The sequence below is a fragment of the Cygnus olor genome, chromosome 9 (genome assembly GCF_009769625.2).
Source record: "Cygnus olor isolate bCygOlo1 chromosome 9, bCygOlo1.pri.v2, whole genome shotgun sequence".
Classification (NCBI taxonomy): domain Eukaryota; kingdom Metazoa; phylum Chordata; class Aves; order Anseriformes; family Anatidae; genus Cygnus; species Cygnus olor.
Window position 1 is genome coordinate 2,068,110 of NC_049177.1, and position 14,885 is coordinate 2,082,994.

Here is a 14,885-nt window from a genome sequence, read left to right on the forward strand (position 1 = left end):
TAAATACAGGTCTTAAGACAGAGTTACTCAAAACAGTCAAAGATCTTCAGAAAAGAACTCCTAAATGACAATGAATATGAATATTCTTCTTTTTTTTACTGTAATATATGCACCTCAACTAACTCACGTGAACTTTTATCTTCTACAACATTGTTTTTATATAACCAAATTTAAATGAAAACGTTTCCAATAGGCAGACATACAAAATATTTATTGTGTTACACACTACAGCTTTGGAAAAACTGGACTTCCTACTCACCCCAGGCAAAGTTGTTTGTTTTTGTTTGTTTTTGGGGAGGGTCTGCCAAATAAATAAAATCATTTTTACCTCATTATCTTCAATCACCATTGGACAGGGCAAGTGAGTAAACTGATTGCATTATCTCATAAGTATTTATGACAAATTTGAAAAGCAGTAATATTCTTACAGTACAAATACTTGCATAAGACAAAACAGAGCTCAAAATGATAAAAAACTACAATTCATTTCTCTAACTGTAGAGCTTTACATACGATGAAAATAAAAATTGCCATGCAGTTATCACCCCACTATTCCAAATTTCATTTTTGTTTAAAGCTGGAGGAAAGTTAGGATGGGATTACCCACAAATATCACATTATAGCTCATTTCCCACCCTAGCAGGCAGTATCAAGTTTCATGTAACTTTAAGAATTGTAGTAAGCTCTTTCAAAGATTTCTAAGATATTAATTACATTTTATACACATACAGTAGTAACAGTAATCATATGTAACTATCACCTGAATTGAAAACTAAGTTTGTAGTTAACACTTCCAGTACTTTTTTTACAACGAAATCTCAGTTTAAGATCAAAAAAGTATATCAAACCACTCAGAAGACAAAATAAATAAAATAAAAAGAAGGTGTTCAGTTTGAAAAACTCACAAGTTCTAGGACTTATTTGGTAGAACCCAAAGAGCTGAAGGGAACTGTTCCAATATTAGCACCCAAAAAACTCATTCCAAAAAGAATTTGTATCAATTATACAAATGGTCATGGGTTTTTTGTTTGTTTGGTTTTGTTTTGGTAAGCTATAAAAACCTAGAAACAGATGGTAGCAAAAAGAATTGCTTCTAAAATCACAAATTCTCTGGACTGGAGGTTGTTATTTTACAACAGTCACCAAATCTGTATACATAAGTCAATTATCAGGAACACAGTAAAAACATGAAGCACTCAAAACAAAGTGCAGTATCAGGTATATCATGCTGGATACAGGTCTACCAGACCTCTGAATTTTATCCTCTTGTTATTTCCTATGGGATTAAGCAAATCAAAGTTTCCACTCTCTTTTATTGAGTGACAAATGCAAATACTACTACTCTGCAAAAATCACACAAACCCTTTTCTAAGCACTTCAAAATACTACCTAGAGTAAGGAGTTAACATTCAAAGACGACACTTACCGGCTTTTTGGTTTCTATCATTAAGAGGGATGGAGGCTTCTCATTCGATGGCTGGCTTGGTTGATTTTTTTGATCTGAAAACCGTGATGAAGGTTTATAGATTTTACCCCGTTTCTCATCTGTCTCATGCTCCTCTGAAAGTAAAGGCAAATTAAAAACAAATTATATTAACTAATACTGTACAACACAGTTCATTAGAAAGAACATTGTTCTTTCTGAAATTTAACCTCATCTTTTAATATGAAGAAAAAAGAACAAAGATTAGTTATTTTAAAACAAAGCACTTTTTCCCATGAATTTTAAGAAACAAATCATGCAGCTAACTACCAAATAAGTTAAAGCAAAAAGCAAATTTTAGTATCGTTTCCATGACTTCTTATAATGCAATATATTAATTTTAAAATGCGATTCAAAGCTAATCTCCATCTTTACTCAAAGCCAAATGATCTACCACAGCCACACACAAAAAGATTAGTAATACCTTTAGATGCATTAACGATTCCTCCTCTTACAAATGTTTTCACTTTACTACCATCACTTCCCTCAAAGGCAGCAAGAAATTCTTCATAAATTTCTGCAGCAGCCTTCTCATCCTCCTACAGAGCAGATGTTAATCAATTTACTATCATCACAGAACCTCCAATGACAGCTATTCTTAAATTAGCTATATTATATTCCTTTTTATTTTCTAGAGTTCATGCTACAAACTGTATCAAATGAGTTTCAATTTTAGACAAAATAATTCAAATTTTTGAGGACTGTGGGAAGAAAACAGTATGTAATACTTCAAGCAAATAAGGTCTGTGTGCTCACATATGACTATTCATTTACAAGAGTTTACTTGGCAGCTGAACATTGAAGAGATTATATGAAAAACCAACATTATGAGAGTCGTGCTTTGTTAACCTAAGCATCAGAGAGCAGTACCTATTCTTACCTATTATCAACCCATCTGAAGGAGATTAACAACGGGATCACCTTTATACATTTCCCAGAAAAGTTAATTGAATGGCTTAATAAAGTTGAGTGAGACAAACTAAGTTAAGCATGTTGGTGTTTCTTTACACTAGTATTTTCAAAAATGTAGCACGAGAAATCCCACTGAAGTACACAACAAGTTGAGTTTGTAATATCCAAAGACCAAGATATTCAGAACTTCCACCTTGGCAACTATATGTATTTCCCAATATTCAGATATTCCTGAGCATCCCAAAATTCAGTATCAAATTGTAATCGTTTTGATTGTTCCTATAATAAGTCATTAGACAAACATGTGTTTTGCAGAATAACAAGGACATGTATTGAAACAATTCCAGAGAGAACAGGTACTCATTCTATCTACTGAAACCTAAGGATAGAGAGCAAACGGAGAACAGGAAATAATTGAAGGCGATGTCTGTCTTCAGTTTGAGTAGTACAATAATCAATGGATTGCTGTAATTCAGCACTTCAGACTGCCAGAGAGAGAAGCAAGCCTGCCCCCCCATCCCCATGGACACGAAGAACAAATTAAATATGTAAAATACAATTCCCTTTCATTCTTAGAAAGCTATAATTATCTACATCAAAATAAAACTGTTGATGAAGCTGGTTATAAACTAACAGCAAACTAATTTCAGCTCTGAATATATAACAACATTTTCATGGTATACCATTACCTTCTTTTTTAATTCTTCTTGTTCCTTCTTGCTCAGAGTCCGTTTGGCAGCACTCATTTTACCAATACTGAATGCTTTAAGTTTACTTTCCATTAGAGGCTGTAGAAGGAGTAAGAAAAACAAACTGTTTACAAAACAAAATATAATGTCACTGTTCTCTTTGGCCAAGACCAGAAACTTTCTAAGTGAATCAACATGGCAACGTTTCAGATGTTTGGAAAACAAAATAAAAGGCTACCTCTACTTCTGAACTTGCCAATATCTATTTTTTAAAAAAATTAAATCTGTGTTTTATAAAAACTAATTACCACTGTTTAAATGAGAAAGCTTTTAATATGTTATTCAAAGACCCCTCAGACAAAATTGACAGGTACTTGCTGCAAAAGCCTGAGACCTTACCACAATGCAAAGCACAGTTTCTAAAACTCTTGGAAAATATGCTTTGCACCACGACTCCTTTTTGATCGTTGCAAAAAGGGAAAAAAAGAAACACTCTAGAAGTTCTTCTGACTACTCAGGCTGGAGGAATGTTTGTGCAAGGTTAAACAGGTGTAAGTGAAGACTTAAATGGACGATAAACTTATTTTGTACTTTAATGTTCAAAGTAGTAATTATGCTTGAATAGGAAAACATTCTTAACATTTGCTTCTACTAGTTAAAACAAAGCAAACAAACAAAAAAACCACATTTAACTCCTAGATTGCTTCTATTTTGGATAACTCAATCTGCATTGCTCCCTTCTTGAAACCCTGATTAAAAGAGGACTACAGTTAACAGTCATTTCTGAAGAGTATGGAATTAGCACTCTCAAGAGTCTATTTGGGCAATTAACAGATGGTAAAGCATTGGGAGAGTAAAAACAGGAAAAAAAAAAAAAAAGATGTTCAGAAGACATGGGCAATGGGAAGGAAAAGAAAAAACTTCTCTGGAAATTCCTAGTTTAACGCACTAGCTCATAAAGAACTAGCAAAAGAACAGAACATAATCGATTATCCTCTATGTTCAAAATATTTTTATGCTCTGACACAGCTGTCAGGGATGCTCAAAACTACCACTTTCACAGTAATCGTTAAAAAAATCAGCTCAACATAATAACACATCACAACAAAGAACGTGAACAACTTATCTGTTGTATTATCTAAAGATTTCAGATGACACCAACAATAAGGGTTTCCTCTAGAAATAATTTTCTGCATAAAGGTTTCCATTTCTACAGTACTGGCTTCCTATCCACAATCTTTTTACCTAATACAAAAAAACACTGCAAAAAACAATTGTTTTAAATACCTTTAGTTTATAATCCTTGTTTAGTAACTCAAACACCTCTTACATTTGTGCCAAGCATATGACCAAAATTGCTTGTATTCCTTTGAAAAACATTTCCTAATTCCTAATTAAAAGGAAAACTATCAGTTACAAATTAATGCAGTGTTGTCTTTGGAGTCATCTGGCTTATGATGCTATGCTTGTCAACATGAGCTGCTGTGACAGGTTTATCAGCAGGTTTTCATCCATCTATGTGTTTTGAAAGTTAATAAAATCCCATTTTCCTGTTGTCTGAATGACAGCTTATATTTCAGTATAACAGGCAATATAGAACCTTGGCAAAACGTGGGCATATTGCTACGGTACAGCGATGCAGACACATACAAACACCATGCTCCTACTCAAGGCTTATCCTGTCATTTGCAGATAACCTCTCACAGTAATGGTACAGGATACCTGCAAATCAGCCACGAGTTTATGTTCTAGTCACATAATGGAAGCAGCCAGACAAGAGGTCTGGCACTAAGATGTCCTCTCTTTAGGAATGGTCTCAAAAAAAAAACCAAGACCTTCCAAGTGGCAGGAGCAATATACAATGAACAGGACTGAATCCGCAATTTACTTTCCAGACAGCAGTTACAGCATTAACCGTATGCAGCTTCACAAAATTACTAACAACAGACCTATACAAAACTTAGAAGCTTTCTTCCTTTACATAATGAAAGGAGTAAAGCAAACGATGGAAAGAAGAGCAAACTTCTAGCTAAGCAACCTAATCACTGCATTAAAGCAAATTCACATCAAGCATAACACTGTGTTAACTGCAAGATGGCACAAAGTACTGAAAACCCAGTTTCACAGACAATAAATATTCAAAAGTGTTTCAAGGATAATTTTCCAAATTATATCAAGTGAAGCAAGACAAGAAACAGAACCAACTTCTTAATGAAAAGTTTTTACTATCACAACTTGAATAATGTTATCTTACAAGAAAGTTAACAGCTTATACTTGACTGTGTCATATGCCAAAAAACATCTTGAAGAAGATCTAAACCACTGATGATGGCATTAATGCTTTTATTATTCATTTAAATATATTCTATTAGAATATTTTAAACATATTCCATTAGAAATTAAAATGGAGGGTTAAGTTAGGGCCACTTGATCTCATTTTTGAGAGAAGCTAACTGCATATGATAAAGAAGTCAACTTTAACGTGCACTGACTCTTGTAAGTAATCAGCTTGTATTCTGAACTATTCTTCAGCATAAGAAAAACATTATACAGTTTTTTACACTAGTGGTTTTTAAAAAACTTCAAGGAATATTTTCAAACATAAAAAATGTTTCATTACAAACACCTACAGATTATATACCCAATGCACCAGAGTTTATCTACAACAAGTAGTTTTCTCTAAAGGACAGGCCTATTTTGAGTTTCTGGGTTTGGGTTGTTTGTTTTGTTGTTTGGGGTTTTTTTTTGTTTATTTTTTATCTTTTGGACTTACGTGTGTATCAGCAGATCCAGTGTTATGTACTGCATCTGGCATTCTGACCTGGAGAGAGAATGAAAAGGAAGTGAGGCACAGAAAAAGAAAAGAAGGCAGCAAACAAGTGCTGGTTTTTCTTCTGATTAATTTCTTTGAATGTGATTTTCATTTCAACTTCAAGGTCCAAATATGCAAGAGTAAAGATACACACAAATATTTTAATGATACAGCTGAACATTGTCATAGCATTTACAATTTCAATATAAGGCAAAAAAATGAATTAACAATAGATATTTTGTGCTACCATTAAAAACATTTAAATTTCCACAGCTCGGTTTTACAATCTTGCCATTAACACCATTCCATGGAAAAAAAATTAAGTCTGTTGCACTGAATCTGCAAAAGTTGCCATTAAAGATTGCTGAAGATTACGGAAAGTGCTTGATCATATTTGCCTTACTATAAATCATTCCCAAAACTGCTCTTAGTATGAGGTACATAAATGGAAGACAGCCATCTCAAGAATGCTAATTTAAGTCCAATTTGTGAATATTCATCAATTAACTTTATTACTCTAAATTAAACCATAACTGAAATTTTAAAAGTGCATAGTATTAACATATGCAGAACTGTCACTTTTAATACACTGCACTGAAATTAAGAACTAGAATTCAGTGATTTAAAACTTCACAGCTTTTTTCAACTTGCCTATTTTTGAGGCAAGCATACAGTATTTCCCACTCACTGAAGTCTTCTGAAATTTTAGTGACCTAACAGCAAACGTTGAGTTGCTAAGGCCTTGAGAGACAGTACTCAAACTAGATGATGAACAAGTTTTAAACTACACATGTACTCTATATTCTGTAGTATGCATACTAAATGTTCTGTACTACTATATATACTGTACGAGATGCTTACAGAACAAAAAAATATATTCAAATTCACTCCTCTTATTTTAAAATCAATTCTAGGCTACCGAACATGTACACCACCATATGTATAAAATTTGCATAGATTCTTTTTAAAGTAGATTTTCAAACAAGTTTAAGCGGTGCAAACTCCAGCACGCAGGACTGTACAACGCCCAAATTCCAGAAACCTGATACAACTTCCACAGTTAAGATAAAAATGCTTGATGCACAATTCTTACCTGGATTGAAATTTAAAGTCAAAAAAAAAAGATTTTCCTCAGCCGGAATCTGTTAATTAGTTACAAAACATTAGCACTTCTCCTTATAAACAGGTATTTATGGTTTCTACCAGAAATAGTATTATCCTGTGCTCATCTCCAGTCTTCCAAAAGCACCAGATGCTACTTTAGAAAAAAAAATCTAAAATCTGTTGCCATTTCCCATCATTTTTTCTTTCTTCAATTCAGATAGACATTTACCTTTCTACAAGTACGTTCCTACATTTTACAGTCAACTCCGTATAGAAAACATGGCGTGGCAGAGAGCAGTTCAAGAACTGGCACTAAGTCCACAAACAGGGAGGTGGGGAGAGGGAGACAGAGAGAAAGAAAGGTACAACCTTTAAAAAGGAGACAAAAGACTCCTAAGAAATATATTTTTTTTTTTAAAGAAAAAGGAAAAAATCTGTTTTATTCTCCCAAATCCACTTACCTGCAACACTATACATTATTCACATCTTTGCACAAAATAAAAAATTGAGCTCACATGTACCACTAACGGTTCATTAAAATACAGGTAGAAGCAAACACCACAAGCATATTTTACTAATACCACTTTCTGCAAACTTTGCTCTGCATTTGGTGCGGGGTTTTCTTGTGATTCACAACTGCCCGTGGCACTCAATCAATGATCTGTTATCCGCAATTCTATGTACTGCAAAGATGTAGCTCCAGGAAACCTAGGAAACCTGTCCTTCCCCTGAGAGTTGATGAATGTATAGCACAACATCGCAGGTGCAAAACAGACAACAGGCAAAAGAATTTCCAAGATTGAAAACTGCACTCCTCTACCACTCTGAGGCAACCAACACATCAATTAAAATGCCAGCCTTTAAAAAAACATTTTAGACTTGTGATTAGAAAGATTTCTCTCAAAGGTGGGCTGATACAGTGCCGTCTTCTTAGTGTATGTACTAAGAAGAGAAGTCAAGACATAATGCTTGGGGGGAAGGAGGCTGTTGGGGATTTTTTTGGCAACAGCAGAATGAAGTTAACGTTTCTCAAATCTCTTTATCTCTTACATTTAGAGAAGTTTTGGAAAGCCATACCCTCCAACAAGGATAGGCGCTGGTGCTGCTTACACGGCGGACACTAAGCAAGGCAACACATACAGTACCAGGCAGTATGGAAGCTCAACACAATGATGTTTAAGACATGAAAAATGACATTCTGAGGATGGGGACACAAAAATTTACCAGACACTAAGTCTGTTTCCCCAGGAACCATCAGATACTGCTGTGAGAGGCTTCCAGGGCATGGCAGCACGTAAGAAATTCAGCGAGCTACCAGCAGGCCTGCAGCCCGACCAGCAGGAGCCTGCAAGCCCCTGAGGCAGAAGAACCGCGGGGCCAAGGAGCTGAGGCCTACCGCAGGGCCCTCCAAGCACATCTAAAAGCAGCTTTAGCTGACTCCAGTAAATATGCAGACCAAGTTTTTTCCTGTGGTAGCTAGCAGCTTGGCAAAGCCACGTTATTCTCCTCCTCAAACAGTTCGTATTTTTAAGGCCTTCTGATCCCATCGATAAATTTAATTCACGCCTTTGGTACTGCTTTTGACCATCCAAGCATCTGTACCCACACTGAAGCACAACAGTGAAATAATTCCTGACAAAATTAAGCATCATTAGCTGCCAGTTTGTAAATAACAGCGATTAAAAAAACTAATTTAATTCTCACAGCACTGCACTTTGCATCCAGCTGCACCGTCTGGATGAAAGGGGCAATTTTTTTCCTCAAGAGTTGCATCAGCAGAGTTGACTCAACAGAGTAACAAACACTTGTGAGTCCTCACAATGACAAGCATTTTAGATAACACTGCCCACCTGTATTGAAACCCCCAAGAAGATTCCTTTTTCCTCTTCTAATGATGTCAAGCAGCTCAATGAACTGCTGAAAGAAACATACCCAAAGCCCTCCTCAGCAGCTGATGATTTCTGAGATACGAGGATAGTTCCTTCATGGTCAAAACGCTGACAGGAAATATTTGATGAGTAGATCTTTCAGTAGCATGGCCAGCATACACAATTTACAAAGGACCTTACTCCTAATTCACTGCCACTACCACTCTGCATGAAACCATTTTTCTCTAAAAAAAAACAACACACACAACCACCACTACGGACTCTTTTTCCAGCTGGCTCACTTCCTCAGTTCCCTTCGCTGCACAGGCCCCTCAAAGGATCGTGCCAGCATACCTGCAGCAGCAGTGCAGGCTGCTTAATGGCACTCTGGTCAACCAGCCCTGTCAGATCGCAGTCTTGGAGGTCAGGTCACTCAAAACGATGCTATTCCATCTAGTCAAATTTACTCAACCTTCAAAGGGGAAAAAAAAAATCTTGAAAGGACCATATAAATGAAATTTACCACAAATTTATATCAAGAAGCCAACACGGAGACCCCCCATCTCAGATTGTGACACTTCAATGTTCTTCCAGCTCCGTAGCAATTTCCAAAGAAGGCAGAGAAGACTGCTCTTCCAAATCTTTCCTGTCAGCAATGTCAAGTGCGCACTAGTCTAGCTCATCACAGTTTCCCCAAATTTAACAATCTCTGTGTAAAATTGACATGATCACATCATTTCACAGATGTTTAAAGTATGCTATACAAAAGCATTTTTTTTTTTTAAGTTAGTACTGATGCCATTTAGTAAAACATCAAACAGCAACAAAAGCTGCCAGGAAAACCAGAAGCCAATCCCACAGCCATCCAAATGCTGGGTGCTACCTTTACAACTCTAACAGCTGCGAGCCTGAGTGCAAAATACAAGCCCTGTTCCTGCAGAAACTTGTAGCTTAAGGGCAAAGTGTTTGTAAGGAACTCTGGCATAAGACACTCCTGCCCTGTTTCAACACCTTCCTTGGCTTCTGCCCCCACACTGGGCAGCTGGAGATGGAGCCATGCTGAACTAGATCACTTTTCCCATCTAACCGTCACTTAAGAAAGAGAAAGCTGGGGAGGTTTGGCCAAGGCAAGTTCCTTTGCACAGCAGGCTGCCCTCACTTTCCCCCCAGAATTATGCCGAGCCATCTGAAGAGGACAATGTCTGGGAGGGAAAGAGTATATGAGGCTGGGAGCAGTTGGTGTCAGCACTGCCACCAAGAAAAAGCAAATGGAATCACATCTTAAATTAAGAAGTTAAAATCCAGCAAGGGCAGGGAGGCATCTCAACCCAACTTGTCTCTCATTCTTCCTTTCTCTAACAGTCTAGGACACGGATGTTTACAGACACTTGTGAATTAAGTTTTATAGCTAACCTGTTTACTCTTTGCACTTACTAGACCAGTACACTAATATTATTCACTACTTAAACACCACTTCGGCACACAAAAGTAAACAGAAAATTGTTTCTCTGAAGTACTTGCAAGGAGCGCTCTTCCACTAGTGCCTTAAACAGAGATGAACAGGAGCTGCCAATATTTAACTTGTTACTGCCAGAGAGGAAACGAAAAGAACACCTCCGCTGACATATCCATCTACACAGAAATGCCCTTCTGCCCCTCCTGCTCTTGATCACAGGTGGAACAGTAACATAGGGAAAGCTAAAGACGATGCGTGTCACCGTCCTGCAGAATACTACACCCAACCGGAATTCACCACACTTGCACAGATGTTACATCACTGCTCTTCAAACACTCTAACTTACCAATGGAAGCTGTCCATTCACAGGCAAGCAGTCATGGTTCTTCAACATTTTATTAACATATGATATTACAGAAATGCTTATGAAATACATTTAGGATTAGATAATACTGTTAAAACATTTTTTAGAATGAAAAATGGGAAACCTACAGCATGGTCCAAGTGGATAATCTCCTCTGCCACCCGGTATCCAATTTGTGCTGCGCATTATATGCGAGAACAGCAGATATGCAATATAGTCACTACTCTCAGAAGATGAAATAAGAAACTGGCAGAGTCGTCCAAGCAGGTATGTTTCATCATATCGAGATAATAATTGGACAGAATCAGAATTTGCCATTTTAGAATTACATCCTACACTAAGCTCTGGCACAGTCTTGGGCAGCCTCTATTTCCTCTTCCTTAATTTTGCCATTTGTTCCTATTTAAATTTCTGGAAATCTCAGGCACATATCTTGCTATCCTAATCTTAAAGTGACAAAGTAGTAGCTGATGCTCTTACGACACATTTCACATAAGAGATTGTCAAATTTATTTAGAAGTTCACAGTATTATAAAAAGGAGCTACCACCGTTGCAATGAGGGCAAGGTGTGCTCCTGGACCTCTACCATCTCCACATACAGTTTTCAAATAGTGAATCAAATAGACTGAAATAAACTTGATTTTACACTATAAAACTGGCTAGACATCCCAGACCAGTACTTGGACGCTAAAACCAAAGAACAAACCCCACACGTTCTGAGGACAAGAAACCATACCCTCCTGCAAGTGTTAAGCCCTCCAGCTGCTCGGCCACAGCACTTTACAGAGCACAGAAAGTAAAACCATGCTCTGCTCCTCCCAGGAGGTAGGCTGGCAGCCAGCAAGGAAACATCTCGAAATTGCCCCTGAAACATGTCCTATGGAGTCTGAGACATATCTGTTTTGCAAGAACTACCATTCTTGTAACTTGCAAAAACACAACGCACCAAAAGAAACAGCGCCTAAAACTCTGATTTTGCTAATGATTTTTTTTTAAATCAAAATGTTTCATAAATAATTACTTGAAGAAATCAAGGAAAATGGTAATTTGTTCAGACTTTTTACACCTTCATCAGTCTCATCCAGGCCCAACTAAAAACACAATTACTCAATCTTCATCGTTAAAAAAATATGAATTTCAGTTCCATCATACTTCTGCAGACATTAGAAAAGTATCTATATGGATATACACACTGCATATATCCATGAGTTTAAAAAACAAAAAAAAAGACAACCCCACCTCCCCAAAAACAATTACAAAGTTGAGGGTGAAGGACACAAATCCCAAGACCTAGGCATGTGTTATTTCACTTTTCAACAAACACATTCTCATGGATGCACATATGCACTATCACTATTTTCTTTGCCACATGTAATAATATTGTTAATACAAAACAAGACCTAGAAAGTAAAGTATGAGAAAGTCTACCAGAAACACAGCATATACCTCTAAAGTAATGGGAGACTGAGGGGCGAGGGGGAACTGCACAAAGATGGCAAGGCACAGGACGTCCTCAAGGGCTCCAGGCCTCAAAAAATTAATGCGCATGTTGGTTTGACTTTACACTTCCTAGAAGTCCCACTGACTTCAGTGGGATGACTTAGTAGGAAAAATGAGGTGCCTGCACATTTCTCTGCACAACTGAGATTTGGGACAGAAAACAATTCTTATAAGTTAACTACTACGTATTTTAAAAAGAATATCATCACTACAGAAACACTACACTGACAAAATGAAAAAACCTATGGTGTAACCGTAAAAAGAAAGGGATCCTATCTGAGTTGGTTTTGTGTACCATGTTGTCAGTTGGAGTAATCAATAAATTATTATTCTATGCCTAATTATACTTCAAATCCCAAGATATCTTATTCCCAGGAAGCTTCTTTCAATAAATTAAGACCTACTTTGCTGTTTTCTGTCCAGATCTTGCTTGCAGCTCCAAGCCAAAGGCAAGATCCAAAAAATGTCTCCTGACAATATTTGGGATAGATCAAAAAAGGGAAACAAAAATAAAGCTCTCCCACTCTAATGACAACCAACTACTGGGTAAACATGCAGATATTCTCATAACTAAATTTGAGCTCATTTCCCAGTAGCAAAAGAAAAAAAAGTAAGAAAAGAAATTTTAACTGAATTAAAAAAATGGATGTGTGTGTGTGTATACATATATATATTTATATAAACCTACGTCTCCTACATAACTGACTAGAAATTCCTGAGCCAAAACGCAGCTTCTCACTTGACTGCTTTACACACTCACATAACAAAAAAGAAGACAGGAAGAATTATCAGGAAAAAGTTACATACTTCTGGCCTAAAAACTGTAACAAGGCAGAGGGAAATGAGATGCCACTAATCGCTAGTCCTCGAAGTGCCAGCTGCAGCCTGGCCCCCAAACCACCTCTCACCCTCTGCCCGACTGGGTAGGGGGCTCAGGGGCAGGGAGCTCCGCACTGCTGCTGCACCACCTTCAGCGCACAGCCTTGAAGTTTGCCGGGAGCCCTGTACAGCTCGGGCTTCCTCAAATCCAACAAAAAATCATTATGGGAAACAGAGCGAGGGGAGCGAGAAGAGCAGGAGCACCACGGCGGCGCTGCAAAATGCGGACTTTCATCGCGGATCAGAAGGGAAGAGCGGGTCCCAACTTCACCCTTCCGTTCAGGCTGATCCGGGCACCCCCACACACATACGCAGTGCGCGGCCGACAGGGTGAGGGGGCTGCGGCCAGGCGCTGGGGGACCCACAAGACTCGAGGCACCCCCGAGGCCCCCCGGGGGCTCCGAACACCCCCCCAGGACCCCTAATCCCCCCTCATCCCTCAGCGGGGGCCCGGTGCCCCCAGCCGGCAGCTGCCGCCGGCCCCTCACGACAGACGGCCCCAGGACGACCGAGGCCGAGCCCCGGCCCCTTCCCGCCGCCCCCCCCGGGCCCCGCAGTCACCGGGGCCGCAGGCAGGCGCGCAGGAGGCCGCGCACCTCAGGCCCGGCGGCCCCGCCGCCCCCGCCGCCCCCGGGCCCCGCCGCCAGGCCGAGAGGCCGCGGCCGAGCCCACCCGGGCGGCGGAGCCGCGGGGTGCCCGCGAGCAGGGCCTCACCTTGCCCCCGCCTTTCTGCGAGCCGCCCGGCGCCTTGTCCGCCATCTTGCCTCTCCCCTCGCTCAGCTCCGGCGGCGAGGAAGCGAGCGCCGATCCCCCGATGCCCAAGGAAGAGCCCGGCTGGCCCAGGGCGGTGAGCCGAGCGCCGAGTCGCCGAGAGGGAGGGCCCAGTCCCGCCTCCCCCCCCCCCGCGGCGGCCGCCATGTCGCGGGGCAGCGCCGGGGGTGCGCGGGCGCCCCCTGCTAGGGCGGCGCTTCGGCGCCGTGCCCCAGTCTCGCGGCCACGCGCTGCGGGGTCACACCGTGACCTGCTCCCGATAGAAGGGCACAGCCTTGATCGAAACCGGTTAAAAAATGGAAAAATAAATGTGTTTTTTTTTTTTCTCTCGTAGTGGTAAAAAGTGGTGTGAGAATTAAAGCCAACACGATCGAAAGCCCACCGTCAGCTCAGGGCACATAACACCTTCCCAGAGGTACGGCCAGCTGTGGCACGGCCTCAGCCTCAGCCCTGGCAAAAATCCTGCCCGGACAGTTATTTTTCATTGCAGTCTAAGTTTATGTAGTAACATGAGGCAGGTACACAGATGGAGACAGTAACACACGTGAGCAGCATCTCATACCCAGTACAGGGGACCTAGAAGGAACTACATGTAGATATCTACAAATAATGGGTTATGTGGGAGCTCTGCAAAGAACATGAAGGAACAACACAGCCACAACAGCGCCATGTATCGCCCCTCCTGTCACCCTATCACAGGGGAGAGCCGGCAGTGGCAGGGCCCCAGTGGGAAGGGTGCCCATATGCCTTCTGCACCCACAACACCAGCAACAGGACCCCATGACAAGGGGGGACCCATTGCTTTCTGGGCCTTCCCATGCCCAGAAGGTGCAGAACATCTTGGGTAAAGGCCGTGCCCATGGCTATGAGCAGAGCCTGTCCCTGTGATACCTCCTCAGCAGAGAGCCGGGACAAGCCCACTGACAGGGCTGCACCCCCACATCACTTGCAGCCCTGTGGCTTTAGTGGTGTCTGTGTCCCATCTGGGTCTCCGGCTTTCACATTAGCAGAGAAAATCCCAAATGAAGTCACTAGGCAACCCAAAC

General features: G+C 40.1%; 1 protein-coding gene across 4 annotated transcripts in view; it reads right to left on the minus strand.

Annotated features, from left to right (window-relative positions):
• Nucleotides 1–14,001, minus strand: part of LOC121074477 (U2 snRNP associated SURP domain containing) — a 44,289-nt gene extending 30,288 nt beyond the window's left edge. For 2 of the 4 annotated variants that reach the window (XM_040566560.1, XM_040566559.1), the window contains exons 1-5: nucleotides 13,783–14,001; nucleotides 5,858–5,905; nucleotides 3,085–3,183; nucleotides 1,908–2,022; nucleotides 1,427–1,560 (exon numbers count right to left, since the gene is read on the minus strand). In XM_040566560.1, coding sequence (XP_040422494.1) covers nucleotides 1,427–1,560; nucleotides 1,908–2,022; nucleotides 3,085–3,183; nucleotides 5,858–5,905; nucleotides 13,783–13,986 — 600 coding nt within the window. In that variant the 5' untranslated portion in view covers nucleotides 13,987–14,001. Of the gene's footprint in view, nucleotides 1–259; nucleotides 302–1,426; nucleotides 1,561–1,907; nucleotides 2,023–3,084; nucleotides 3,184–5,857; nucleotides 5,906–13,782 lie in introns of all 4 variants that reach the window. The other 2 variants (XM_040566557.1, XM_040566558.1) reach the window with 2 other exon arrangements.
• Nucleotides 14,002–14,885: the final 884 nt, after the last annotated feature.